The sequence below is a fragment of the Diospyros lotus genome, chromosome 7, assembly GCF_014633365.1.
Source record: "Diospyros lotus cultivar Yz01 chromosome 7, ASM1463336v1, whole genome shotgun sequence".
Classification (NCBI taxonomy): Eukaryota; Viridiplantae; Streptophyta; class Magnoliopsida; order Ericales; family Ebenaceae; genus Diospyros; species Diospyros lotus.
Genome location: NC_068344.1, coordinates 1129902 through 1157388, shown reverse-complemented (window position 1 = coordinate 1157388; position 27487 = coordinate 1129902). Strand labels below are relative to the sequence as shown.

General features: G+C 35.7%; 2 protein-coding genes across 6 annotated transcripts; both read left to right on the top strand.

Moving 5' to 3' along the window:
- The first annotated feature begins 566 nt into the window (after nucleotides 1-566).
- Nucleotides 567-22043, top strand: LOC127805975 (ubiquitin carboxyl-terminal hydrolase 8-like). Of its 4 annotated transcripts, XR_008024256.1 has the most exons (15): nucleotides 567-977; nucleotides 1101-1331; nucleotides 7549-7678; nucleotides 8693-8752; nucleotides 8837-8929; nucleotides 12601-12951; nucleotides 13139-13279; nucleotides 13399-13569; nucleotides 14326-14583; nucleotides 15315-15463; nucleotides 16242-16790; nucleotides 17093-17366; nucleotides 19131-19268; nucleotides 19377-19443; nucleotides 21954-22042. XR_008024256.1 is itself a non-coding variant. In XM_052342851.1 (14 exons), the coding sequence occupies exons 1-13, from the start codon at nucleotides 661-663 to the stop codon at nucleotides 19245-19247; spliced, it is 2841 nt and encodes a 946-aa protein (XP_052198811.1). In that variant the 5' UTR covers nucleotides 567-660; the 3' UTR covers nucleotides 19248-19268; nucleotides 19377-19904. The 4 variants fall into 4 exon arrangements, 2 of the variants coding, with proteins under 2 accessions (XP_052198811.1, XP_052198810.1); XR_008024255.1 differs by having other exon boundaries at nucleotides 19131-19443; nucleotides 21954-22043; XM_052342851.1 differs by lacking the exon at nucleotides 21954-22042 and having other exon boundaries at nucleotides 19377-19904.
- Nucleotides 20819-26832, top strand: LOC127805976 (protein FAR1-RELATED SEQUENCE 6-like). Of its 2 annotated transcripts, none has more exons than XM_052342854.1 (4): nucleotides 20819-21016; nucleotides 22236-24381; nucleotides 25399-25547; nucleotides 26480-26832. In XM_052342854.1, the coding sequence occupies exon 2, from the start codon at nucleotides 22239-22241 to the stop codon at nucleotides 24198-24200; it is 1962 nt and encodes a 653-aa protein (XP_052198814.1). In that variant the 5' UTR covers nucleotides 20819-21016; nucleotides 22236-22238; the 3' UTR covers nucleotides 24201-24381; nucleotides 25399-25547; nucleotides 26480-26832. The 2 variants fall into 2 exon arrangements, with proteins under 2 accessions (XP_052198814.1, XP_052198812.1); XM_052342852.1 differs by lacking the exon at nucleotides 20819-21016 and adding an exon at nucleotides 21024-21357.
- Nucleotides 26833-27487: the final 655 nt, after the last annotated feature.

Below are 27487 nucleotides of genomic sequence, written 5' to 3'. Positions count from 1 at the left end.
TTGATTTGATAATGCGATTGCCCAATGTGAATTGGGCTGATGCAAATCATGGACAAATCATGGCCAACTATGAGACAACGACATTCAAGTTAATTAATAAATATTTTTTATGACAAAAATTAAAGATAAAAAAGATATTTTATGTGCCCTTGGTATGCAAAACCGTAATCTCTGATTGCTTAGTTAATAATAAACACTTTTGTGTAGTGGTATTTATTTAATTTGATTAGGATTAAAATTTTAATTGATTTAAGTATTTATATTTTTAAATTTTTAATATAAAATTTTAAAAAATATGTATATATCATTCAACAAAATATTTTTATAAAAATTTTAACTTTTATAATGTATATTACATTGCATATTATATTTTTATTAATTTTTAATCAAGTTTATTAAATTTTAAAATTAATAAAAAAATGTGAACAGAAGAACGAACCGAATTTCGACTCTCTAGTCCAAGGAGAGGGAGAAACGAGAAGCGTCTAGACATGGCGTCCGACCGGAAGGTCACTCGCAGCTCTTGGCGCGTGAACTTGGCACGCGCGTAGCTCTTGGCACAAGCCCGAAGCGACGGTTCTCGTTCCAGCGTCGAGAACAAGAGCCGCATGGTCCATCCGGCTGCCACTCTCTCTCTCTCCCTCTGGTACTTTCCTCTCTATGACCAATCGGCCTCCTCCTAATCAGGACTGCTCGCCGCCATCGTCATCGTCTTCATCGCAATCAACAACTCGGCTGACCCACTCCGTCCGCTTCTCTCTCTCCAGATTCGCCAACTTCCTTTCCTTTCTGCTCTCTCCATTCCTCAAGAGACTCCTTTCTAAAACCCTAGATTTCATCTCCATGGACTCCTTCCTCTTCTCCTCTAACGACGGTGATGGCTTATTCGACCGCGATGCCGCCGGGCAGACGGCCCTCGCTGACGTCGGCGGCGGCGGTGGCGGCGATGACGAGAAGCTTTACTTCGTTCCCTTCAGGTAGCGGTATCTGATGATCCCCGCCTTGTCCCCGAAACTGCGTCCGTTTTTTTTTGTTTTTTTGTGTTTTTTGGTTGTTTGCTTAGGCGAAGCATGCCTGGATTGCTGTGCATTGGATTTCAGGTGGTGGAGTGAGGCGAAAGAGGCGCTGTTTCGGGGCACCGCAGACGTCGAGGGCGTTTCTTATGCGGTGAAATCTTATGGTGCTGCTTCGGGCCCGACTGGGATTGGGGGTCATGGGTCCGAAATTGCTCTTAGTATGAGGAGAAAAGATGATTCCCTAAACCACTCTTGTGAGGAAGAAGGTGCTTATGCGTTGCTTGCACAGTGGATGTTCTTGCGAGCTCTTAAGTGGTAAGGGATTTGAACTGAATGACTATTTTGTGTGCTTATGTATATTTCATTCCTGTTGAGATTTATGAAATCATTTTCCTGTCAGAGAACAGACCCTTAAGATGACCAACGTTGAATAAACATCAATCAACGAAAACAAAAAAGACTAAGAGGATTAGTTTTATTAGTTTACTTGCCAAGAATGCGGTAACATGTTATCGGCATCCCATGGCTCTGTCTTCTCCTGTTAACAGCTTACCATCCAAGATGGCTCAACTTGCGGCTGTTCATTGCAAGAACCAAGCACTAGGCTACAACGCCATTTTCAGACTAGGGGCTTAACGAGTTAACCCAAGTAACTGCTACACTGAGCTTCAGATCTGTGGGCTTACCTGGATTAATCTAAACCAGCTTGTCTTTAGCTTGTTTCCAAATCAACTTCCGCCAATTGGATTTGAACAGAAAGTTATAGCTTGGGCCAAGTGAAGTGGATTTAGCTGAGGCTTTTCCTCATGCAAGGCAGTTGGAGGTGTACATGTTGAAGTTTAATGTTATTGCTTCTGGATATTCATAATTGATGATAACTTTCTTTAGGTGCCGTTGATTAACAAATAACACTGGCTAGGATCTGAATTCATGATAGTTTTCATTATATTTTATGCACATTTGTTTACTCCCTGAGATACTGAATTTATCCCAAGGAAAAAGAACCTGAAGAGAGGGGTGACTTCTAATCATAGTCCGACTTTAGGAGACAGAGTCTCTAGCAGATGTGTTACCTTTAACCCTTGGAGGAGACATAATTAGGAGAAATTTTTCTGTCAACACTTGCACATACACCTGCTAGACCCAAACCCTATATTACACGCCAAAATACTAATATTTATAAATCTTGTTTTTGGCGCAAACTAATTAATGCAGTGCTGCCCATATGCTGTTAAGGTGAGGTAAGGTTTCTTGGATGGGTGAGTCTTTCAGGTGTAATGTGCTGGAAAAATCAATGCAATGCTGACCATATGTTGTTAAAGTGAGGTAGGGTTTCTTGGATGGGTCTTTCAGGTGCACTGTGCTGAGATTGATAATTGGATGTCTTGTTCTTTTTACTTTATCATGCGGATTCTGGGGAAGGAAGACAATATAGGTTATAATATGATCCTTGAAAAAATGTTTAAATGATTGTGTCTATGATTGAAGAAGAGAATCAGTGGATCATCTTGTAATCCATTGTTGGTGGCAAGAAATGGTAATGCTCTTGTGTTGGCCGTTTTTGGTGGGAGGTTCAAGGAAGTAGGTTGAGCTAATGCAGTGTTGCAATGGTCTCAGCATTGGAAGAAGGCAATACAGGCTGAAGGTGGTCTCCACGCGTTGAAGGTGGATGCACTTGAGGGAGAAGATTCATTGTATTTTTGACGATGAAAGGCACCTACTTTGCAGTTGAACCATATTTTGTAAATCACATGCATTGATTTTTTTTTTTTTAATCGTGAAGAATTTTTTGAATTATCGAGAGGGCTCTGAAAGCAATGACCCTCTGATGCTCTCTAATAAAGTTTTTGCTTATCAGAAAAGGCTGAGGAAAAATGATCTTATTTTTTAATATTAATTTAAAAAAGAAAAAGTTTGCTGGGATTACTATTCATGGCAGGCTTGGCAGCTTGATTAGCTATCTTATATAATTGATTAATTATATCCATAAACATGTGATTGCAAGATGTATTTAGTTGACCCAATTGCCAATAAGCTTAAGACACAGGTGTAAAAGATATATGAGGATACTTTAACAGAGTATTTGTTGTTTTTAAATCATTGTATTTTTGCTTACTTGTATTTTGTTTGTTGTTATTTTAGTTGCTGTTGCTAAGCAATGGCATTTTTGTAATAACATTGTATTAGTTTAGGGCTATTATTTAAAGCCGAGATCTCAGAATAAAGTGGATCAATGAGGCATAATATTTCTCTCGTGTTTGTCTTCTCTTCCAATATGGTATCAGAGCATTCAAAACCCTAGGCTCATGTTTCCTTCTCCGTTGATCTCCGACGAGCCCTAGGTATGCTTCCTTTCTTCGATTGACGTCGTGTATCATAGTTCTGGTGTCGTGAGTCTTCGTTATTTGGAGTTCTGTTTATTTTGTGATCGCGATCTCTTTTGATCAGAGATCTACAAATCAATCTTCCTCCGGCAATAGTGACTCTTGCGATCTCCTGCTATCGATTTCTTTTTCTTTTCCTTTAATTGATCGTCCATACTCGTTCTATGGTGACTATGTTTCCAGAGATTTCTTCTTCGTCAATGAGTAATTCCGCCATTGATGATGTCTCAAGCCCCTATTGTCTGCACCACTCCGACAGCCCTAGCTTGTTGCTGGTGTCATAACCTCTGACGGGAGACAACTACGCGTCTTGGAATTGTGCCATGCTCATTGCACTCTCAGTAAAGAACAAACTAGGGTCTATAAATGGCTTGATTTCTTGGCCATCAGGTGATGATCCGATTCTCAATTCTTGGATCAAGAATAATAATATCGTGATTTCATGGATATTGAATTCTGTCTCTAAAGAAATCTCGGTAAGTGTTATATTTTTTGAATCTGCTTATGATATATGAATTGACCTTAAGAAAAGATATCAACAAGCTAATGGTCCTCGAATTTTTCAACTTAGAAGTGAATTGATGAACTTACAACAAGGGCAGCTATCAATAAGTGCCAATTTTACCAAATTAAAGGTCATTTGGGACGAACTTAGCAACTATAGGCCAACTTATTCATGTGGAAAATGTACATGTGGTTCGAAATCTCTAGTAGAATATTATCACATTGAGTATGTTATGTCCTTTCTCATGGGTCTAAATGGCACTTATTCTCAAGTTAGAGGACAATTGCTGTTGATGGATCCTATCCCACCAATCAATAAAGTTTTTTCCTTGGTTACATGAGGAGAACCAGAGGCATATACATAATACAGTTGGTAGTTCTGATCTTGTTACACTCTTTGTCAAAAATGACACACATAGGCTTAATTAGGGTAAAACTCAGAAGAGGGAGAGGCCTATATGCACTCATTGTGGTTTTAGTGCGCATACCATAGATAAGTGCTACAAACTCCATGGATATCCTCCCGGGTATAATCCTAGACAAAGGAGCAATAATTTTCGTCAAATGGCTACTCATAATCACTTTAAAAATCCTGTTGTGAGTCAAGTGTTTGGATCAATCTCTATCTCTTCTCAGACTCAGGAAGTAGAGGGATTTATGCAGTCACTGAGCCCACTACAATACCAGAGTTTATTGAGCATGTTGAGCTCTCACCTCTCGGTTGCTAAGCAGGCCAATGCTAAATCCTGTTCTCCTGATGCCCCTTCTTCTGATTAGGCATCAGGTACCTGTCTTTCTGTTAATATTAGTTTATTGCTTAGTAATCCTAATCATTGGGTGTTGGACTCCGGAGCCACAAGCCATGTGTGTTTCAATCATGCATCTTTTGTTGAGTTGAAGCCTATTCGGGATACTTATGTTACTCTACCAGATCACAAACGGATTTTAGTTCAATATATGGGCCGTGTTAAGATTGCCTCACATTATAGTGTTGGACAATATCCTATATGTGCCTCATTTTAAGTTCAACCTCATTTTAGTGAGTGCATTAGTAAGGCAAATTTCCATGAGTCTCAATTTTACTTCTCATGCTGTCATGACCCTATGAACAATAAAAGGGTATTATTGTAATAGGATAAAATAGTTTGTTAGGGATATTTTAGCAAGTGGTTAGAAGCACATGGGAGCATGTGCTAGGTTGTTAGAAGGCAAATATGCCTATAAAAGATTGCTGTAATGGTTTGTTTTGTTATCCAAGAAATTAATGAATTGAAAACCTGTTTTCCTCCTCTTCCAAATTCTCTCCCCTTTCTTGATCTTCATCTCCCTCTTTTCTGTTCTTCTAATCCCCCTAACACTTCTTCTAATCTCTCCCTCATTCTTCCAATTTCCTTCTTAATCTCCTATGTTCTTGGCTTTAGCTGAATCGGATTCTTCCGATTCCCAAACTGATCCTAGGTTAAGCCCTAGGATCATGACACATGCCTATATAATACAGGCTACACACACTTTGAAGATGATTGGTAAGGCTGAGTTGATTGAAGGAGGATTATATGTCTTGGATGCTGTTTCTGGTGTAATTGATTTTGGGAGTTTTCCTGTAGCCATAGTAGCTAATGTTAGTAAGACTGCTTGGCATAAGAGGCTAGGGCATCTTTCTTTCACAAGACTGGATTCAATAAAATCTCAACCTCAATACAGTAATAATGGTCATGATTTATGTTCTGTTTGTCCCCTGGCTAAACAAAGGAGATTGTCTTTTGTCTCTCATAATCATCTATCAAAGGGTGTTTTAGATCTTATTCATTGTGACACTTGGGGTCCTTTTCATGTTCCTACTTATGCTGGACATAAGTATTTCCTAACTTTGGTTGATGACTGCACGAGATACACTTGGGTTTTCCTTATGAGACATAAAACAGAGGCTAAGGACATTATCCCCAAGTTCTTTTCTTTGGTTGAGACTCAATTCAATATGGTCATTAAGAAGTTTAGGTCAGACAATGCTCATGAACTTAAATTTGCTGACTATTTTGCTTCTAAAGGAGTTATACACCAGTTTTCATGTGTTGAGAGACCCGAACAAAACTCCAATGGTTGAAAGGAAACATCAGCATCTTTAACAAAAGACACATTTGCAGATTGACCCAGACAAATATTAGACTTGTGTCTGGTGTTGCTTGATTTTGGAGTTTTTTTTTTTTAATTTCTTCCTATGCTTCTTTTCATTAGTTATTATTATTATTATTTTTTCCAGGGGTGGTTGTTGTGCTTTCTGCTTTAATGAGTTTTTATATAGTGTCTATTTTTTCTGATATGTGCTTTCTCTTCTTTAAAAATTGGTTTTATATATGTTGAAATTGAGTACTGTCGATACTCAATAGTTCACTCAAATTCTCATCGAAACACCCACAATACATGCACGAATCAGAAAGTAAAATAAATACAGAATTGAAACAAGTAAAGAAGATCAAACCACAATTACTGCACACCGATTTTTTCCCTGGTTCATGCCATGGAAATAGCACTACATCCAGCAACCTCCAGCAAGAGAACAGTCCACTAAGAATGAATAGAAATCAGTACAATGGAATCCCTCTCCCTCTCATACAACCTGAGTACAATCCTCTCAAAGAATCCAAGAACTGTCCTTCTCACAGCTCTCTCTCTTTTCACTGTACTCATATAAGAGTTATAGAATGAATGATTGATGTCGCACAACTGATTCCCTGCCCTCATATTTATAGACTATGAGGCGGATTATCCTAGGGACATAACCGACTTTACAAAGTCTATTCTACCCCTAGTAAATACAGATATTTACAGAAATATCCTGCACGCTGTTGGCACTCGATCACCATTATGAACTCCTCTGATTTCTTCTTAGCTTCCAGCATACTAAACTCAGGCAAAACAACAACAATATATCAAAATTATTCTTGTAAAGATGCCATTTTTTTGGGAATAACTAGTATGTTATATATCAGTGAAAGCCACCAAGGTGGTGCCACTAACATGCCATTTCTTGTTCAGTAGCTTGCATATAAAAATTCTAGCAGTACTATTTCCTTCCGGCGTATGTTGATTGGCATTTGAGTTTTCTTATATCTGCTTGTCTCCTTTGTGATGGGAGAATCATGGGTTCAAATTGTGGAAACTACCTCTTTGCAAAGCAATACTTAATCCTCTGACCCTGGCAAAGCGCAGAGCCTTGTGCACTGGGAATGCCCTTCAATGTTCATTATATGTAGAAAAAGATGAAACAAGCTGAAAGAACTGTATATTGCTTGCTTGATCTATTCTTGGGTAGTATGGGGTATTTATACACAACACCTAGGTTTTCTCCTATAGTCTAGGAACATATTTGAATTTTTAGAAGATAAAGACAACAAGAAGAATTTAAAAAACTACTGAGATATCTGGAATTATCTGCTGCCTTTATCCCTTTATTTTTGGAGTTGTCTAATCTCCAAATCACATTATCACTTTATCCTTTTATCTCCTATTTTTCAGCCATAAGATTAGGAGAGAAATCCAACTCTTACACAAATTATCCTTTGAGTAAATTGTGATATTTCCAACATTATGTATCTGGCCTTCAGGATTCATTATTATGTAACTAATAATTTTTGTCTCCATGGCAGGCATAATGATGCAAAGGAAATAGAAGGTCTTTTAGCGGCTGAAGATAACATGTGGGATCTGTTCCCTTTACAAATAAGTCTTTCTGTTTGCAGGGAAACAAATTCATTGGTTGTAAAGATTCGTCAAAAGGTCTCGTGATAACTCGTTCAATTGTGATTTAGTTTTGCTAAATGAATTACGTTACTGAGTTATAGAATGGTTTGTAATAAAAATGCATTTCTTTCTCCAAATAATGAAACTCCATTTGTTTGGACAAAAAACAAAAAAGTATCTCAACAGCTCACTTTTCTTGTTTTGTCTATAATTTATAGCCCTTTGCTTAACTCTCTCCCATTCAAAATACTAATAAATAGAATATATCAGAGTAGGAAAGGCTCTATGAATAGCTTTATACAATATGTCAAGGGAGGAAGCCATGTGACAAATGTCAAAAAGCTAATGAATTTTATGTTCAAAGCTGATGTTTGGTTTTGTTTTATAATGGTTTATGAGTGCCCAAGTGTGAGGTACTAGTTATGGAGCTGAAGGAGATTGGAAAAGCCCGGTAAATTAAACATGGGATAAATGGTTAATTTTTAAGATAAATGAGTTTTTAGATTTTAAGTATACAAGGATCTTGGTATCTAAAGATTTTCTGGGAATCTCTAGGTCAATGGTGAGGACAGATGATTCATGTTATTGTACAGCTCTTAGTTTCAAGCCTCTAGAACTGAAGTAGAAGGAAATTTAGTTACCTAAGAGATCAACGTAAGGCAGGGTTAACATTTATAAAATTGTACAATGGGTTGTTTGTCCTTACCAGTAAAGTATTAATAGTGGTGTTTACAGAGGTGCTTTGTTTTCTAGCTGCTTGTTTGGTCTCATGACAACCTGTTGCTATTAAATAATTTGCAAACTTATTTTTGTGCTTGTTTTATGCTGCAAGCTATTCAGTTTTGATTTCTTCCAAGTTTTTCTGAACACAAGTTGCAGTTATCACCCCCAGCAAGTAGTGTTGGAACTAAATTAAGCAATGCTTCATTGTTTTTTTTTGTCATACTTGTAACTATGTTCAGTTGATGGAGCACCTGCATTGTAAATATGAGAATGGAATTATTTCTGACTGTGCGATAATGTTTCTTTCTTCTTTTGTGAGTTCTCCAGGATAATGAAATTGCAGATTTCCGTAGAGCTTTTGATATTTTTAATGTTGAAACAGGGCAGGTGAGATAAGTAATTAACAACTGATGTAATTAAAATTGGGTTATTATTTTGGCTAGATTAACAACTGACTTCATTGTTTGACAGTTGACCATCTGGGATTTCTCAGGGCAGACAACCCAGCTTTTCATACATGACAGAATCAAGTTATCTGATGATTCAAACCAACAAAACGAAGAGGTAATTAGTTAATGTATTCCATATGTGAAACATCTTCTGCTTGAACTTGTGCATTTTAACTTTATGTATATTAACAAAAAGAGGTGCTGAGAGGGGGCAGACCTGGACCACCAAAATCCTAGCTACAAATTATGTCTTAGTAGTGAAAGTAGGAAGTGAACAGCGAGAATACTCCTTCAACCATAGAAAAGGAAAAAAAAAGTTCAGAGCACTGTACCCTCGTTCAAAGGCCTTTGATGCAGGATCAAGAAGAAGAGAAGAGAAGGAACTAAGGAAAAGGAGGAAAAGAAGGGGGAAAGAAGAAACGGAATGAAAGAAACCGAGGGTTCAAAGGAAGAGACAGAACAGAGAAGAAAGAGGCTGAGTTATCCAAAAATCAATTTCATTCAATATTTAGATTAAGTTATTAGTTTGCATCCGCCTGTCATATATTGTTTAAAACTCTTAAATAACTAAAATTCTTTCAAAAATAATCTCATCTAATCAATATTACTTAAACTTTATCATAAAATATGTTAAAATTCAATACACCAACAATCACACATCTTAATCCCAACTCAGTGTGGTCATCATACAATTCTAGATCTCCAGCTACCTCCATCCATGATTGTATCCTCAGTATGACTATTGTATCTTGTATCGTGTCTAAAGGCTTCCCACCAAGTTTTCTTTGGTCTTCCTCTCCTTCTTTTACTACAAAGTTCCTGCTCTTGCCTTAACAAGTTTTTTTGCCGATCTTCTTTCTTATGTCCAAATCATCTTAATTATGACTCTCTCATCTTATCTTCAATAAACATTGCTCCATCCTTATTACATTGATCTTGTTTCTTATTTTATCTGTTTTTGTATGGCTGCACATCGATCATAACATTCCCGTTTTAAGCTAATCTCATATTTTGCACATGTTGATACTTAACAACACAACATTTTGAGACATAAATGAAGATGGACATATAGTCATTTGGTAAAATTCTCCTAGATATGCTTCTTCTCTTAAACCATTCCACCTTGATTTTATGAGTAATATCCTTCATAATCTCCCCTCTTTTTTGAATAATTGATCCAAAATATCAAAATTGTTCTTTGGTGGTAACTTGATTTCTAGGTTTAATAATGATTTCATGCACACTTTTATTTTTATGTGTTGTTAAAATTCAAAATATAAAAATCCCATAGTAAATTACATTGGGCACTCTTGAGGTTTAACCTAATTACAGCTGGTGCCCGCCCACATTGTAAAAATGATAGTGACATTCCATGCTGCTAAAAAAATAGGGTAAATTGACCATTTTGCCTCTGCTATTTTATAACTCTCTCCTATCTCTCTCTAAACATATTTTCTAATTATGGAAAATATATTTTAAAAAATATATAAATATAAATATTTGAATATATAAACTAAATATTTAAGAATATATTTTATAAAAGATACTTTTTAGTTAAAATTGTTTTTAAATTATATTATTTGGTTTTATATTTTATATAAACAATATTCTTAAATAAAAAAAAACAGGTTTTTTGTTGGTTGCCATCACTGGCATGAAGGGTTCAGCACTGCGCCCCATTGTTGGGATCAGAGAGAGAGAGAGAGATCACTGCCCCTGTCGGCATTGTTCCTTTGGGTTATGTATCAATATTTCCTTCTTTCACATGTTGTTTCCTTTAGTTAGTAGGTTCCATTAGAATTCTAATTAGAGTGGGATTATGGAATCCTAGGTAGAGTAGAATTTTAGCTACTAGTATATGGTGATTAGGCTGTAACTGAAAGTAGCCCGTGATTTTTGGCATTAATTATTGATATTAAATTAGAGAATTAATTTGAGTTTTTTTTAGTCTATTCTTGTGTTGTTCTTTTGGGTTATGTATCAATAGTTTCTTCTTTCACTTGTTGGCCATATTTCTATTTATGTGCCTGTTTTGGAGTTGAAGTCAATATAAGATACCGTACCTTGAATACAAAGGTCTGCAACTTTGTTGCTCAGGCTGGTAAGGTACTAAGGATGAGAAGCTGAGTGCAAATAATGTTGAGAAAGGTTTATTCTTTACCATCCTAACGCCCTGATTTTCTGTCACCATAGTGGGGGTTGGAACATGGAGGCTGACTTTGGTCACCGAATATTTTATGATGGATCTTTTACAGAAGTTACAGTTGATCAAATTGCAGCTTTGTCCATACCTGTATGCTGGGGTTGGTAGACTTGGGACTATATCTGTGGCTACTTATTCAAATGTTGGTAGCTTAAAAAAACCACACTTGTGGTATTCTTACTCATAAGTTGTACTGCTTTGTATGTTGGAGTGGTATTATCTATGTGAGCCATATCTGATGTGATGAATTTCTCAACATGTTGGATTTAAAAATAAGATATAAGATTGTTTCTCCCTTCATGAGCTGAGGGTGTCCCCAGAGTTTTTACTCCAGGACTTCTCAGAGACAGCAATCTTGGTTACCTGAGCTTATGCCTTTAAGTTTCCACTAACGATGGTGCTGAGTTGAGTTTAATGCTTATTTTATTTTTTTCCCTGTCAAAATGAAGAAATGAGTCTGATTGAGCGTTTGTTTAATTTTATTTGATTTACCAATATTCTTTATGCCTATTCTTTTATTTCCAAGTAAACTAAATATTCTTTTCTTTTGATAGGCAAGAAAATTTAAGTAAAAATTAAAAAGCATCTAAGGAGATGCTATCAGTATACATTCATGAGTATATGTAGATTTTTTTTTTTTCCTTTTTAAACCCCAAAAATCTATACCGATAATTTTGTCTCACGGTTGTGCTGAATTTGGAAACTTTTTAGTGGTTGGCTAAAACCCAAGAACCAATCTATGTGAATGCTAGATGGCAGCTTTATCAAACTTTTACCATTGTTCTGCATGGTTGGCTTCCTGATGAGCTCTACTATTTGGTTCCTACACTGTGTGCATTACATGGTACACCCCTGAGATATTGTGAAAGAATAAAGAGTACCCTGCATGTTTCTATAATTAAATTGACTGCCTTTGATACATTATGTCTTCCAGAAGTTAATCGACAAATAACTATCTTTTGGCCATTAAAATGAAAAATTTGTATTTATTGGAACACTTGTAGGCATCTTGAATTAAGTTAAAAAGCCAAATTACCCTTTGGTGTTGATCTGACAGGCATAACTTGTTTATAACTTGCTTTAAGTTGTTGAAAAACTGAACCTTGAAGGTCATTGATCTTGACTCCAGATGAAGTGCAAGTATTTTGGATTTTTTGGAAAATAGCAGTTTGTAGGATTGGCATTTAGAATTTTGTTTGATGGGCAATCTTGGAATCTGGTATTTAGGGTTTGATTACATCCAGAATAGTTTTAGAATTCATTACCAAAGGAACCAAAAAATATAAAATTTGGCAGTTTACAATTGCAAATTGTAGGAGTTACTTTTGTATTTTTCATTTTCACGGAGGGTGAGCCTTGGGAGCACAGTGAGGTTGCTCTCTGTGACCAGAAGGTCACGGATTTGAGTTGCGGATATATCCTCATTTAAAAAAAAAAATAAGTGAAGGCTGCGCATAGATGCAATCCCAGCACCAAGCTCAAAGCGGGGAACCTCATGCATCGGTTTCTCTCATTCTTCATTTTTAAGCCTCATTTTTAAACTATTTATTTGATTTTGTTCAACATTTGCATACTTTGTGCAGATGCATCTGGAGTTGCAAGTCTATGGATCCTCACATTTGATGAGTACCAGAGAAGGAAGGAAACATGCTATGGCAGCAAAACAATCTATGGTTGGAAATTTCCTTCACAATGGTCCGCTTAAGATGAATGGGAATATTGACCATGTTAACTCATATTTTAGAGTTAACAATGCCCCTGGTAGTACGTACAGAGAAGGTTGTAACCTGGGCTTGACAGGGTTGTACAATCTTGGTAATACTTGTTTCATGAATAGTGCCATTCAGTGCTTGGTGCACACTCCAGAGCTTGTTGATTATTTTCTGGGAGACTACCGAAAGGATATAAATTCAGAGAATCCCTTGGGCATGAAAGTACGTATAATTGGAATTTTGCACGAATTTTCCCTGCTTTTAATAAGGATTTTGTAGCGTTTCTCCCTGTTTGCCATGCTAAACTCCTGTAGTGGGCTTCTTATATGTGTGCTATTCACTTGCTTTGAGAAAATCTTGCTCTCTCTCTCTCTCTCTCTGAATTTATCAAGGTGCTTCTTTTGACTAGGGTGAACTTGCTTTACAATTTGGTGATTTACTGAGGAAGCTATGGGCTCCAGGAGCAGCTCCAGTTTCTCCAAGTGTGTTCAAATTGAAACTTTCTGCTTTTGCACCTCAATTCAGTGGCTATAACCAGCATGACTCCCAAGTTAGTGAAGTTTCCTTGCTTCTGGGAGCAGAGCAACTGTTATTGTTTTCATATTTTGAGACAGAATACTCTTTGTAATTCGTTAACACAGTACTCATAATTTGTTGTTTTTAATGTAGGAGTTTCTGGCTTTTTTGTTGGATGGACTCCATGAAGATCTTAACCGTGTGAAATGCAAGCCCTATATAGAAGCTAAGGATGCAGAAGGTCGTCATGATGATGAAGTGGCAGAAGAATACTGGCAAAATCATCTAGCTCGGAACAACTCAATCATAGTTGATCTTTGTCAAGTGAGTTCTCTGTAGTAGTATGTACTTGAAAATTTGCTACTACCAACTACAATTGGTTCTCTAATGTATCCAAGTTGTAGATTTTGTTTTGGATATGTATAGTAATTGGATATGGTTGGATTGAGACATATGGAGGTATAAAAATTCATGTGGCCGACCCCACCTTGTGGGATTAAGGCTTGGGATTGTTGTTAATAAGTATATTCATTGTACTTGAAAATGACCCATCATTTTTGGGTTAGCCAACCCCACAGTGGGATTAAGGCTTGATATGGTGTTTTATCATGCGTTAGGGTGAGCCTCGGCAGCAATGGTACGGTTGCTCCCTTGGATTGGAAGGTTATGGGTTCGAGTTATGGAAATAGCCTCTTGGCTAGAAGAAAGATAAGGTTGCATGAAAAAACAACCATTGGAAAGTAGGGAGCCTTGTGCATTGGAGGCACCCTTTTGATAAATATGCATCATTAGAAAAATCCCCAATAAGGAGCAAACCCTGTATAAAAAGAGGATATCCAAGTTTTAAAATTCCCTATTGTTCTATAGTATGATGTTGAAGTAGTATTTGGATTAGTTTACTATATCTCATTGCATCTCTCAACTGTATCCACACTGTAGAAATGGCACCCTTTTAAATTTATGATTAAAGCAATATTTGGTTAAGTTTACTGTGCTTTGAACTTGAAGTTTCAGTTTTATATGTCATAACATTGCTTGTTTTTTTCAACTGAGTGCATTCTCTTTTCCTTTTTCTGATAGGGGCAATACCGATCAACATTGGTTTGTCCAGTTTGCAAGAAGTTGTCCATTACATTTGATCCATTCATGTATCTTTCATTACCTCTGCCTTCAACAACAATGCGTTCAATGACTTTGACAGTCTTGAGCACTGATGGTACTACTTTACCATGTCCTGTTGCTGTAAATGTACCAAAGTATGGGAGATGTAAGGATCTTGTGCAAGCGTTAAGCACCATGTGTTATTTGAGCGAGGATGAGACACTGTTGGTAGCTGAGGTATGTTTTCTGGCCATGTGGTGCTGTAAGTTTACCTAACTTACTGTAAGTGCTTGCCTTTTCTCTATATCAACACAATACACAACTTTCATTAAGGTCTGACAATTTTTTGAGTTTCAATCATTGGCAATTGCTTGATGATGTTGTGGCATATGGGACTTCAAGGACCTGAAACTGGTCATGAACATTTGACAAGTTATGTTATCTTCAGTGGGTAATCAAAATTTGACATGTTGCATGGTGATATGGTGTGTTACATAGCGTTCCTTAGGAAAGATATTGCATTTGAGCCTTAATCTGAAGCTTCTTCTTCAGGCACCATAATAGGTGAAATGTGGCACTCATATAGTTGTAATATGCAACAAGCTTCATGAAAGGATTTGTACTGCTAAAAATATGTAATATCTATTGCTAGCAATGGCTAGAGGTCTAGAATTCGTTGGCTGACCAACCTGGTGGGATTAAGACTAGCATTGTTGTATTTCTTTAGGGAAATCAATGATAAAATGTAATAAAGGGGTGATCTAAAATTATATAATCGGTACCTATTTATCTTGTTTATTGGTCTCTTTGCCCTAACCTGTCTGTTGGATGTCCTTATCTTAGTTTTATAAATGTTTGATGCAGAATTGGCTAGAGATACCTGTATATTTAGATGTTATTTGATTTTTGACATGATTGTGCTTGTAATACTACCATATTGACATTTGAGCTTTTGGTGTACTTTGCAGATATTCAACAACCGAATTCTTCATTTTCTGGACAAGCCCTCAGATACAATAGAGCTTATCCGGGATGATGATTGTCTTGTTGCTTACAGATTGCCAAAAGGCAGTGAGACATCTCCTTTAGTTGTATTCATGAATGAATACATGGAAGGGTTAGTTTTTCAAGTTATCCCTTTGACCCATTGATTTGAAAGTGATTTCAGTAGGGGTCTCAGCTTGTCATGTGGAGTCTTGATAACAGTACTCAAAATGTTTTCTTTTATCCGTCATGGGTTCCCCGTAATTTTTTTCATCCTTTATTCCCCTTGCTCTGGTTAATTGTTTGCAAGGATTTTCCTGGATTGTGTACTGTCTTGTAGATCCAGTTCTTTTATTCATTTTGGTGACAGCAAGCTTTGGTAGTAACAGTAAGGTTGCTCATTTGTGAATTGTTACTGGAATGTCTTAGAGTTTAAGTTTTGGACTTTATGCAAAATTGATCTCTTCCCAACCCTTGCAAAGTGCAGTGCCTCGTGCAATGGGGACACCCTTTTGTTGAATCTTTTTCTTTGTCAATAGTATGACTCCATTGAAGGGCAAGTAAACCTTCAAAGCTGATTGGACCAGCATTAGTCCCAATTGAAATTTATATAAGACAGAAGTTAAGTAGTCATTAGTAATTTTGTAATGGGATATTCATTAAACAATAGTACTGCTATCCCCATATTGTGCTCAAGTTATTTGCTCATATAATGGGCATTGAAGATAGGCAATTCTTAATTTTGAGTAGACTTTGGCCATAAAAGCTACGCATTTTATGTGTGTATAATCTTGTGGGTGTGTTTTGTTTTTTTTTGTTTAGATCCTTGGTCAATGCAAAAAAAATTTTATACCTATTTTCAGAAGTTTGGTATATATTATTTTGATTATTACCCTCATTTTATTGGTTAGGCATTACATGCGTGCAACTTCTTCAAAAATGTTTGGCACTCCCCTTGTGGCGAGGATGTCTGATCTCTCTAGGGGATCGAACATACGTAAAGAGTTTCTAAAATTATTGAATCCATTCTTAATGACGGTGGAAGATTCTTTGAATGATGACAATGGTCAACACAGTGCTGATGAAGATATTGAGATGGAGGATATTGCTAGCTCCAGATTATTGGATAGAGATGCAAACTCAGGGACTGGATTGGATGATGACTCAGAATTGGGTGCTGATTTCCAGTTTTACTTGACTGACGAGAAGGGATCATTGAAAGGTCCTAAGATACAGATGAACGAGCCAGTACCAAAACTCTCAACATTAAGCAGGATTGTACGTGTGCTTGTTTGTTGGCCAGAGAAAATGAGTAAAATATATGATACCTGTCTTCTGAGCACTTTGCCACAAATTTGCAAGTCTGGGTTACTACAAAAGCACCCTCAGGAATTTGTTACACTTTATAAATGCCTTGAAGCCTTTCTGAAGGAAGAGCCTCTAGGACCTGAAGACATGTGGTAAGTATATATCCTAATAGTTAGATTGTTCTAGATATCATATTTGCATATCTGTTAATGTTGTCAGTCTTCTTCCCTTAGCATCTGGGGTATGAAAGGGTGATTTGGTAGTGTAACAGGAAAATTTGGTGTGCTACACAATTCTGTTTGCCTCACTTCTATGTGACAATTAAAGGGGGAAAGTGGCATAAATATTATTGCTTTTGTCAGTTTAATTGATTCTTTACATGCATGTATACTAGTTTCACTTGTTAGTAGGCCCACCTAATGCTAGATGTTATCATCCTCTTTTATTTTTTTAGGTACTGCCCTAATTGCAAGAAGCATCGACAGGCCAGCAAAAAGTTAGACCTCTGGAGACTACCAGAGATTCTCATTATACATCTAAAGAGGTTTTCATATAGCCGTTTCTTCAAGAACAAGCTTGAAACTTTTGTCGACTTCCCAGTTGAGGATCTTCATCTCTCTGATTACATTGCTAATAAGAACATCCATGCGTCCCATGGTTACATGTTGTATGCAGTTTGTAATCACTATGGCGGCATGGGTGGCGGTCACTACACTGCATTTGTCCAAGTAAGTGTTGCTTTTATTTGAAAGGTTAATACTGCATTTGCTTTTGGAAGTACTTAGTTTAGGTGGTGTTGTGAATCTGAATAAGTTTATTATTCTGGTATTGTCCTTTCAGAATCAACATGACGTGTTTTTATAATTTTGCTCACGCATCTTCTCAGATAATAATCAATGATAATGTTCCTTCAGACCTAAATTGACTAATTGCACACTGCAATATTCATTTATCAGGACATCAAAAACCTGATTTTTTTTCCCTCCAGGCTAACTAGGGGCTTCTGGTAACGATAATACTATCTAATTACTTGAAGTATTCCTCCTTGGGATCGGCATGTCTGTTGGGAATGAACCATAGTTGCATCAGCTTTGTATTTGGGTAGTAGTTTTTGGAACTTGGGTCTGGAATTTACTTGGGATGGTGGATTTTTAAACTTGAGCAGATGTAAGTATCGTGTTGGCAAAAGCATTGCATGTGCCATTAATTTATAGAGACAAAATTTGAATGAAATCCAAAACATGATTGTGCAATAAATTGGTTAGTGGATATCATTTATCAATGCAATATTTTCTGTTATTGAGATCCACTATCGTAAGAAATGTTGCTGAAAGTTATTTCAGACTCCTGGATGTGTTATATGAGTTTCTTTCTGTTCTATAACTTTTCCACAGTGCAGATTATTTCTATGAATACACTTTTACAAGTTATTGTATACCTGTGCATTTAGAGGACAGGATTGCTAATATATATTTCTCTTAAGAAAGAGTAGTAATATTATCTCCATGGCTTTTGGATCTTTTGTGTCTTACATGGAGTGACCACAGAGGCTTTTGTGAAGTTGGTGGGGTGGGAGGGTGGGAAAAAGGGAAGGGCATGAATATTTTATCCTTGTTTCTTGATGTCATTAATTATCCTTTTTGCTTAATGTTATTAAACATTTTAGGCCATGTTCCTTTAGGTATTTAACACCCTTTTTCTGCATTGAAGTGCGGCTTTCCATGTAGTCTGTGTATTTGGCTTTATGGCAAGGGCGTAAGGCCTAGGTCACTTTAAGATGCTGTTTTTGTTGTTTTTGCAAGTATCACATAGCCTTCTGGTTCCTTCTTGTTTATATCCTTCCTGCACCTGCATGGAATCCCCTTGATGAGTTACTACCATTATGCAACTTGCCAACAAGAATTGTAACTATGAACAGTATTGGAAGATTTTGTATGGCCATTTTCCTTGGCGGCGGTGTTAGATTCAATATGAAACACTGAAATACATTTTCTTTTTTCTGGACTGGCTCCATTGTTGTTGACAGTTTCTAGTACCTATACTATGTTGCTAAGCAATCCAAGTTTGGGATAACTGAAACCTACTTCTACTTGAGGTTCATCATAATATTTACTTTCCATTAACAGAAACCTACCTAAACCTTTTTTAACCTAACAAAGACCTACCAACGTTTATATTTTTGTAGACCAAGATTCTACAAAAATGGTCAAACACACTTTCCAAAAGTAGAGAAAAGTGTTGGCAAAGTTGTAAGTTAAAAAAAATTATTTGAGGGTTTTAGGTATCTAAATCCGCCCCCTGTAGTTTACTTTGTTGATACTTAAAACTGCTTAATTGATTCTTCACTTTTCAGCTTTATGTAACAATAGAAAATTGCAGCATGCTCTTGCACTTGGTATGAGTATGCTTCTGCGAGTTAAATTTTTTTGTTTCATTCTTAGTTTTAGAAATTTTTCAATCATGATTGGCCTAACTCTGCTTGTTTTCTGCAGCTTGGGAATGGTCAATGGTACGAGTTTGATGACAGTCATGTATCACGTGTTAGTGAAAATGAGATAAAAACATCAGCTGCCTATGTTCTCTTTTACAAGAGAATTACAGATGTGTAAAATGAGTTGGCCACAGACATGGTAATTACTTTGCAAAGGCCCGGCCCGGAAGAGAAACTTACTGTCACTTTTTGAACTCGCTCATTTCTCATTTCCACCATTTTTTGGGCCATCGGTTTCTAAATACAGGGAAACCCGAGAGTGGATGCAGTTGAAGTTTTGGGGCATGCATACCTGCTAATAAGGGCCATGGCAGGTATGACAAAATTCTTACAAAGAAGCTTTTACCCCTCCTGAAACCAAATATAGAAAGCTTTATATTGTCCATAAACTTCTCTTAGAATTCTCTCTTTTGGTTCTTAGTGAATATTTGTAAGTGTGTGTACATACATGAGATCTGTTTTTGGGAGCATAATGAAGTGTATTTTGTATAGAGCCCTCAAGTACCCTATTTCCATTCATAGGAGGGGTTAAAGTCCATCTAGTCTTTTATTCCTGTATCTCCTTCACTACATGAGCAGCTTTATCTCATGCTTATGGAATTAGGGATCATCATTTGTGGAAGAAAAACTAAGGGTTGGGGGTAAGCAAGTTACCCGAATAGGAGTTTTATTTATTTAATTCTCTTTTTATTCTTGTTGAAAAATCTAAACTCTAAATAAGGCTACTTATTCAAATTTGAAATATCTAAAAACTCTGTTTGAGTAATTCCTATCATTGTAATGGTTAAGCGATATTTAATGCGTATTTATTTTGTATAATGTATGTTTTTTTAATGATAGATATATTGTATTTTGAATTACTTAAAATAATTAATGAAGTTATTTGAATGTTAAGAACAAGATGTACATTATCTAAAAATAATATGTATCTATTATTGCTTAACTAATGGTTAGTATTATACTTTTAAGGATTAAAAATGTTATATTCATAAATAAAGTTAATAAATAATACTCACAAATTGACTTGTAAATTTACAATAATTCTTTTTAAAATTAATGTTAAATATATTATTATGAATTATTATTAATTTTAAATAAAATTATTATGAATTTAATTGTGTAGATTTATTGTTTATAATATTTTTTTTGTAGCACTTCCCTCCAAAATAGGGCAAAATAGCAATATTTCAAAAAAATATAGGTTAAATTTATATTTTTTTCTTTTGTATTTTTCTTCGTGTGGTTATTATAATTTTTTTTGTTTGATTATATTTTTAGATCTATATTTTTTTAGTTAATTTAATTCATATATTTTGATTTTTTTGTGTGATAATATTGGTTTTTATTATTTTGATTATATTTTTAGATTTATATTCTTAAGTTAATTTAATTTATATAATTTGATGTATGTATATTTTGTTATTTTATTTTTTTATATACATAAAAATATAAAGATAAAATTAATTTAAAAATATAATTTTAATTATATAATTAAATTAACGAAAAGTTTAAGTTATTAAAAAAAAAATTATAAGAGTTAAATTGATTTAAAAATTAAATTTAAATTATAAAAATTAAATTAATTTAAAATTTAAATTTAAAGATGTAAGTGATATAAAAAAGTTAAATAATCACACTTAAAAAAAAATGTGAAAGTTAAGGGGTCAAAAATATAGATTTAGCAATATATATATATATATGTATAAATTGGAGGAAGGAAAGCAGGGGGTGAATGGTATTTAAGCCCTCGGCACACCCTAGTCGGCACTGTCGGCAAAAATTTCATCCTCCAACAATCTAAAGGACGGGGGCACCGCTATCGGCCATCTGGTCTGGTCTCATCGTCTCTCAGATATTTTCCTCCTCCTTGCTTTTCACTTCTCACAGGTACGGCAGTCGCTGTCTCTACCTTCGTATTTCGACTAGTCTCGATTGATTGATCTGTGAATCTGTTTCCTTCTCGATTTTTGATCTGCTAGGGTTCGAACTATGACTCGAACGCGATTCTTGAGTTTGTAAATGATCGATCCACTATCAAAAAAAACTTTTAGTGTTTTTCTTTTCCCACCAAAAAGAAATTAGGGTTTTGATATCGAATTCGGTTCTATTGGGTACTGATCCCAAGTGTTGCTTTGTTTTTACTGGGGGGCTGCCTACGTAGTACACATATGCATCTGTGAATGTTATGTTCCCATGCGTATGCAAGTTTATGGATGCCGCCTGTGTTGGTATGTCCATGTCGGTGTAACTTGATCTCACTAATATTGGCACATAGATTCGGTTTCCCTGTTTTGTAGGTATTTTGTTAGCGTCCCTGAAGATATCTGATTGAATGTGGTGTTTATTAGTAGTTTTCTCAACCTGAAGTTTGATTTTATTTTTGTTTTGACTGTGCTGGATGTGAAAGTGGCCCGTTTACTAGATGTGATTATCAAATTAAGTGAAAAGTCTACTAGATGTGATTATAAAATTAAGTGAAGAGTAATCTAGATTGCTTCTTCTTCTTGGCATGTCGCTACAGTTTGGTGAATTTTCTTTGTCAAAAATGTCTTCTAGCTTCTGTCCATTTTCAGAATCTGCTGCTCTCTTTTTTCTTTTTTTTGGATAAATTCAGAATGGCTGCTAGTACTCTTGAATTCTTCTTTTAATCTTTAGGAAGAAATAAAGAGCACAATCTTACATAATTTATGTCCAAGTTAAATGAACCTTTGTATTTATTATATGTGCAATTGTGTATGCATATCTTCTACCGCAGACTGTTGAGTAAAATTACCCTTTGTTGAAATATCTGTTCTAAACTCTATGATTGGACCTTGAAATTTAGGTGCTTGACCTACAAGAGGAAGGCAAGTGAAACCAACCAAGTTTAGATCAAACTAACCATTCTAATTTATGTGTGCACCTGCGCATTTGTGTGTGTGAGAGAGTATTTTTGCAGGTAAATTTTCCTGTTTATATATTATTTTGTATTGATTAACCTTGCATACTATCATAACTAGTTGTTCTGGTTATTTTCCAACACTGCCTGAGCTGGTTTTTCAGTTTGTTAGTTTTCCAATTCAATTTATTTTTTAAATCTTATTCTGCTTTGGTATTGGCTTTGTAGAGAATGGAAGGTAGTTCTTCTGTGATTGAGAAAAATACAGATGATGGCCTTCAAGAGGTTGAAGAAGTTTCAGATGTTAATGTGTTAACTCCAATTGCTGGTATGGTTTTTAATTCTGAGAAGGAAGTTTTTGAATTTTACAATAGGTATGCTCTACAAAAAGGATTTGGTTTAACTAAGAGAAGTACTAAGAACGGAGATGATGGACAGTTAAAATACTATTCTCTTGCATGTGCTAAAGTTGGCAAGTATGTAAGCAAGGCAAAGAATAGTTACAATCCAAGACCATCTATGAAAACTGCTTGCAAGGCCAAGATTAATGTATCTGTGAGTAGTGAGCGAAAATTCACCATCACCCGTGTTTACTTGGATCATAACCATCAACTTAGTCCTGGGAAGTCGCGTTTCTTCAAGCGTAACAAGAATAAGGATTCATCTGTAAAAAGAAAACGCGAAGAAAATGAACAAACTGAAGTTCCATTATGTAAGAATTCTCATTTCATTGTTGAAGCTGGGGGTTATGAAAATTTGCCAGTCACTGGAAGGGATTGCAGAAATTATATTGCTAAAGCAGGACAAATCAGGCTTGGGACTGGGGATGCTGAGGCACTTCGTAATTACTTTTGTCGCATGCAAAAAAGAAATTGTAATTTTTTCTATCTCATTGATATGGATGGAGAAGGTCGGTTAAGAAATGTGTTCTGGGCAGATGCAAGATCTAGAGCAGCATATGAATCTTTTGCTGATGTTATATCATTTGATACTACGTATCTAACAAACAAATATGACTTGCCACTCACTCTCTTTGTTGGTATTAATCATCATGGACAGACGATGTTATTTGGATGTGGTCTGTTGTCAAATGAGGATACTGAGACATATATTTGGTTGTTTTCATCGTGGTTAGAATGCATGGGTGGTCGTTATCCAAATGCCATAGTTACAGATCAATGTAAGGCTATACAAGTGGCAATTGAAAGAGTATTTCCTTGTTCACAACATCGACTTTGTCTTTGGCATATTATGAGAAAACTCCCAGAGAAGCTTGGAGGCTTGTCTCATTATAAAGCAATCAAGAGAACTTTGAAGAGTGTTGTCTATGAGTCAATAGAAGTTGCTGAATTTGAAGAGAGTTGGTCTAGAATGATTGAAGAACATAATCTTGATAAAAATGAATGGTTGAATTCTTTGTTTACAGATAGACAGCAGTGGGTTCCTGTATATGTTAAAAGTACTTTTTGGGCTGGAATGTCTACAACTCAGCGGAGTGAAGGCTTAAATGCTTTTTTTGATGGCTATGTGGGTCCTAAAACATCTTTGAAGCAATTTGTGGAGCAATATGATAATGCTTTGAAAAGCAAGGTTGAAAAAGAAACAAAGGCGGATTTTGCTTCTTTCCATTCTAGTATCCCCCTGATAACTGGTTGTCATTTTGAAAAACAGTTTCAAGAAGCTTATACAAATGACACCTTCAAATTGTTTCAAGATGAGTTAAGGAGCATGTTGTTTTGTAATTTAGTGCATTTAGAGGATGATGGACCAATTTCTAAGTTTCAAGTGACAGATATTTTAAGAGGGAAAGATGGCAAACCAAAAAGACAAGTTATTTATAATGTTTTTGTTAATGAGATTGATCATGAACTTAAATGCTCTTGTCACTTGTTTGAGTTTAAAGGTATTCTTTGTCGACATGTGGCTAAAGTGCTACTTGAGAAAAATGTGGCAGAAGTTCCCCCTCAGTGCATTTTAATGCGTTGGAGAAAAGACGTTAAACGTCGATACACTTTGATTGAGAATTGTTATGATGACTTTGGGAACAACGAGCAAAAACTACGGTATAATACATTATGCTCCCATTTTCACAAGGCCGCAGAGATTGGAGCACAATCTAGTGAGAAGTATGTATTTTTGATGAAAAGTGTGGATGAAATGATAGACAAGCTTATAAGTGATATCAATGTGTGAATAGATCAATCCTGACCAAATGGCTTTAGTATCTATATTAAAAGTCGATGATGAACAAAATGCTTCAATTGGAAAGCTATTATCTCCTTAGAAGGCACAAACAAAGGGATGTCTACCATCAAAAAGAAAGAAGTCCGTTGTAGAACAAATTGTACAGAAAACCAAGAGAAGCAAGAAAAAGGTACTGATTACATGTTTTTATATTCTAAACATGTGCAAATTTATCCCCATGTGAAACAATCCCTTTATATTCTTTTTTCTGCGTGAAGTGGATTTCATTGATATAAATTCACAAAATTCACAAAATGTTTTAAATTTGTACTGTCAAAAAGGTATAGTTCAATTACAGTAAACACTTCCTCCTACAAAGGGTAATTATTACCTTCATTTTCTATTGTTTTACTTATACACAGAGACACAGAATTTACAAGTTTCTTGATTGACTTGTGGAACTGCCAGTGCCCAGACATTGTTAGTAACAATCAGTGCAAATTTTCCATTATTTTCTGTCTCAAGTTTCTTATGATTATGTGGTCTTCATGTCTTCCCATGTATGCAATTCTATTGCCCAGCCATTGTCAGTTTTTTTTGTTTTTTTCATGACAAAAAAGAAATTATATTGGTTTCAATGTTCATTGTGGAAAGGGATTTTTGAAGAGTCTAAACCTTATGGAAGATTTAGGGAAGGATTCTGCACACTTGCAATTTGTTATTGGAGATTATTTTAATTTTGTTGTGCTTCAGTGTTTCTCTATCTGGCAATTATTGCCAGGTCTTGCTTTGGGATCCGTTTCGTGAGCACTCTCCAGAAAGCTACTGGGTAGATCTTTGGGCGAAAATTATAATGCTTTTGTAGTCGTGGAAGAAAAAATTTCCTCTCCTTTCAGTCCATTCTACCTTTTCTTTTGTTCATCTTAGAAAAGGATTGCCATTTATCTTTCAAGATTAATTCAAAAGAGAAATGGACACAAATATATTGAACTGACTGCTGTATTTTTGCCGAGTGTTTTACTCCATGCTATTGTTTCTTGTTTCACATTCTACTTGATGGAATGCATTTAAGCATTGGATCTTTGTTTATGAATGTGTATATTTGTACGTACATACATTTAGTTCCATGTCTATCTTAAAGTTTGTAGTGCTAGGAGTTCATTGGTAAAAACTGATCACTCTACTCTAACAATAATGGAATATGCAGAGGCAAGAGAGGACTGATGTTTCATGGGGCTGGAAGAAAGGAAGCTAGGTCAGAAGCTTTTGGTTGATGTGGATGCGCGGATGGATCTCTGACCAGCTGGTAAATTTAACCACTTGCCAGGGTACCATCAGTTACACAGAGATACGTTGGTGAGCAACACCTCTGAATCATCATTCTCTGTTTTATTTGAGACCAAAATATATAATTAAGATATGGGTGACAATTATTTCAAAATTTAACATTGCTTTCTCTAGGTTGATCAATCAGGTCTCCTTGCATCGTTGTTCATAAATGTACATATTTATACACGATAGTAACTCCCTTGTGAGACTCTAAAGAGTTTCAGGTGTATCAGAGATTGAGATGTCTGAATCATATTTTGCTCAAAAAATATTTTTTAGTTATTCCTAATGTTACCTTAATACCCCATTGCAATTACTTTGAGATCAGCGATTATAGGCATGGATGATGGTACAGTAACGGCACACTTGGAAGAACTTGCCTTATTATTTATTAAGTGTGTTACAGTATAGAAGATTGCACCACGTTACATGGATTTCTCTAAAATGCACGATGGATACATGTCATCAGACATGGATCCATCAAGCATACTGATAATTTGAATGCTACCGTACAACTAAATTGATCCCTGAATTGCTTCAAATGGCTTATGATGTCCATGCTTAGACCTATGAACTTGTTTCTCAAACAGCTGGAATCAGTGTGTACTTCTGGCATCCAGCTATGCTTGCATGTGTACATTGAATATTCGTTGGTAGAATCCTTGCTTGATTGCAGACCTGCTTTATGATTATTGCTATTCCTGTTTATCAATCTTTTGCTATGAGAATCACTTTGGCTTACCCTTGGAGTTTTAAGGAGTGAAACTATGACTCTTTTTTGAGTACTCTTTCTTTGTTTTTTGTTTGCTGTTTTTTTGGGTCTAAATGGATTGTCAGATGTCATGAAAGAAGTAGAAGGGAACCTAGCGAAGCTTGTGTTTGCATTATTCAGTTTTCTTTATTTTTTATTTTTATGATTCTTCTTATGAGTGCTCATCCAGTACTGATTTGATCAACAGCATAGTGAGAGAAGCCCTTTGAGGGAGCACCTAAGAATCTTCCGGAGTCTGGCTCGGCTCATAGTCATAGCATCTGCTACGCCGACCTAGTATCCCAAGATATCTGCAGTGAGTCAGAGTTTTGTAAGCCTCATGTTGCTGTGCGTGGCCTCTTCTGTACCATATTTTGGCTTTAATGCTCAATACTAATACTAATCTTGTGAAATTATTCTCAAGTGAGACATTGTTAAAAGGACTGATACCTGGCTCTTAGTCTTAAGACTAGTTTAGTTCTAATGAAGCAAGGGAGATGTTCATGGTCTGTAAATCCAATAATTAGATTGAACTAATGTAATTGTGTTAGTTTGATTGAAGCTTTGTCCAAACCTAGTTTGGTTCTGGTTATAATTTTTTTAGAGCTGATTAACATTAGGTGGGGTCTCGGTTAGACCATCAGATTTAGATCTGGACCCCCTTTTTGTACTCTAAAATTGCATTTCTTTTTATTAATTATGAGAACATGTATTTTTAGAACATGTTGGAAGGGTCTTGATCACTGCTGCCATACATGGAGGTCTACTTAGGAAACAAGACTCCCTTTTTTTCAAGCATTTCAGGGTATACTTGAATATGCCTATTGTTGTATTCAAAAATTGGGCCAAAGATAGAGATTAGGCATTGATGTTATGCATTTAACTGACAGTTTAAACTCGAGGACATGGATATAGAATTTCATCCATAGTAATCAAGTCTTAAAAATTGGATCTAAACCCAAACTCAATAAGAAAAATATTTATAATTTTTACTCAATAATGAGTCATCTTATGTTAGTTAATTTGGCCTTTAAAGATCATCATATTAATTGGTTACAAATTTTTTGGGTAAATTTGCCGGCTAAAAGGGTACTTTGATTTTCACAAGTAAATTTCTCAAACAAATTTTGTTATTTAAGATTTAAAATATTTGATAAAGGGGGGAATAAAACTCAAAATCAAATTTAAAGTGGAGCCAATCAGCCAAAGTAATCCT

Coding starts and splice junctions, on each gene's coding strand:
- LOC127805975 (XM_052342851.1), top strand. CDS start 661: ATGACCAATCGGCCTCCTCCTAATCAGGACTGCTCGCCGCCATCGTCA. Junction 978..1,100: donor CTTTACTTCGTTCCCTTCAG/GTAGCGGTATCT, acceptor ATTGGATTTCAG/GTGGTGGAGTGAGGCGAAAG. Junction 17,367..19,130: donor ACTACACTGCATTTGTCCAA/GTAAGTGTTGCT, acceptor TGTTTTCTGCAG/CTTGGGAATGGTCAATGGTA.
- LOC127805976 (XM_052342852.1), top strand. CDS start 21,310: ATGTTATGTTCCCATGCGTATGCAAGTTTATGGATGCCGCCTGTGTTG. Junction 21,358..22,235: donor TATGGATGCCGCCTGTGTTG/GTATGTCCATGT, acceptor TTGGCTTTGTAG/AGAATGGAAGGTAGTTCTTC.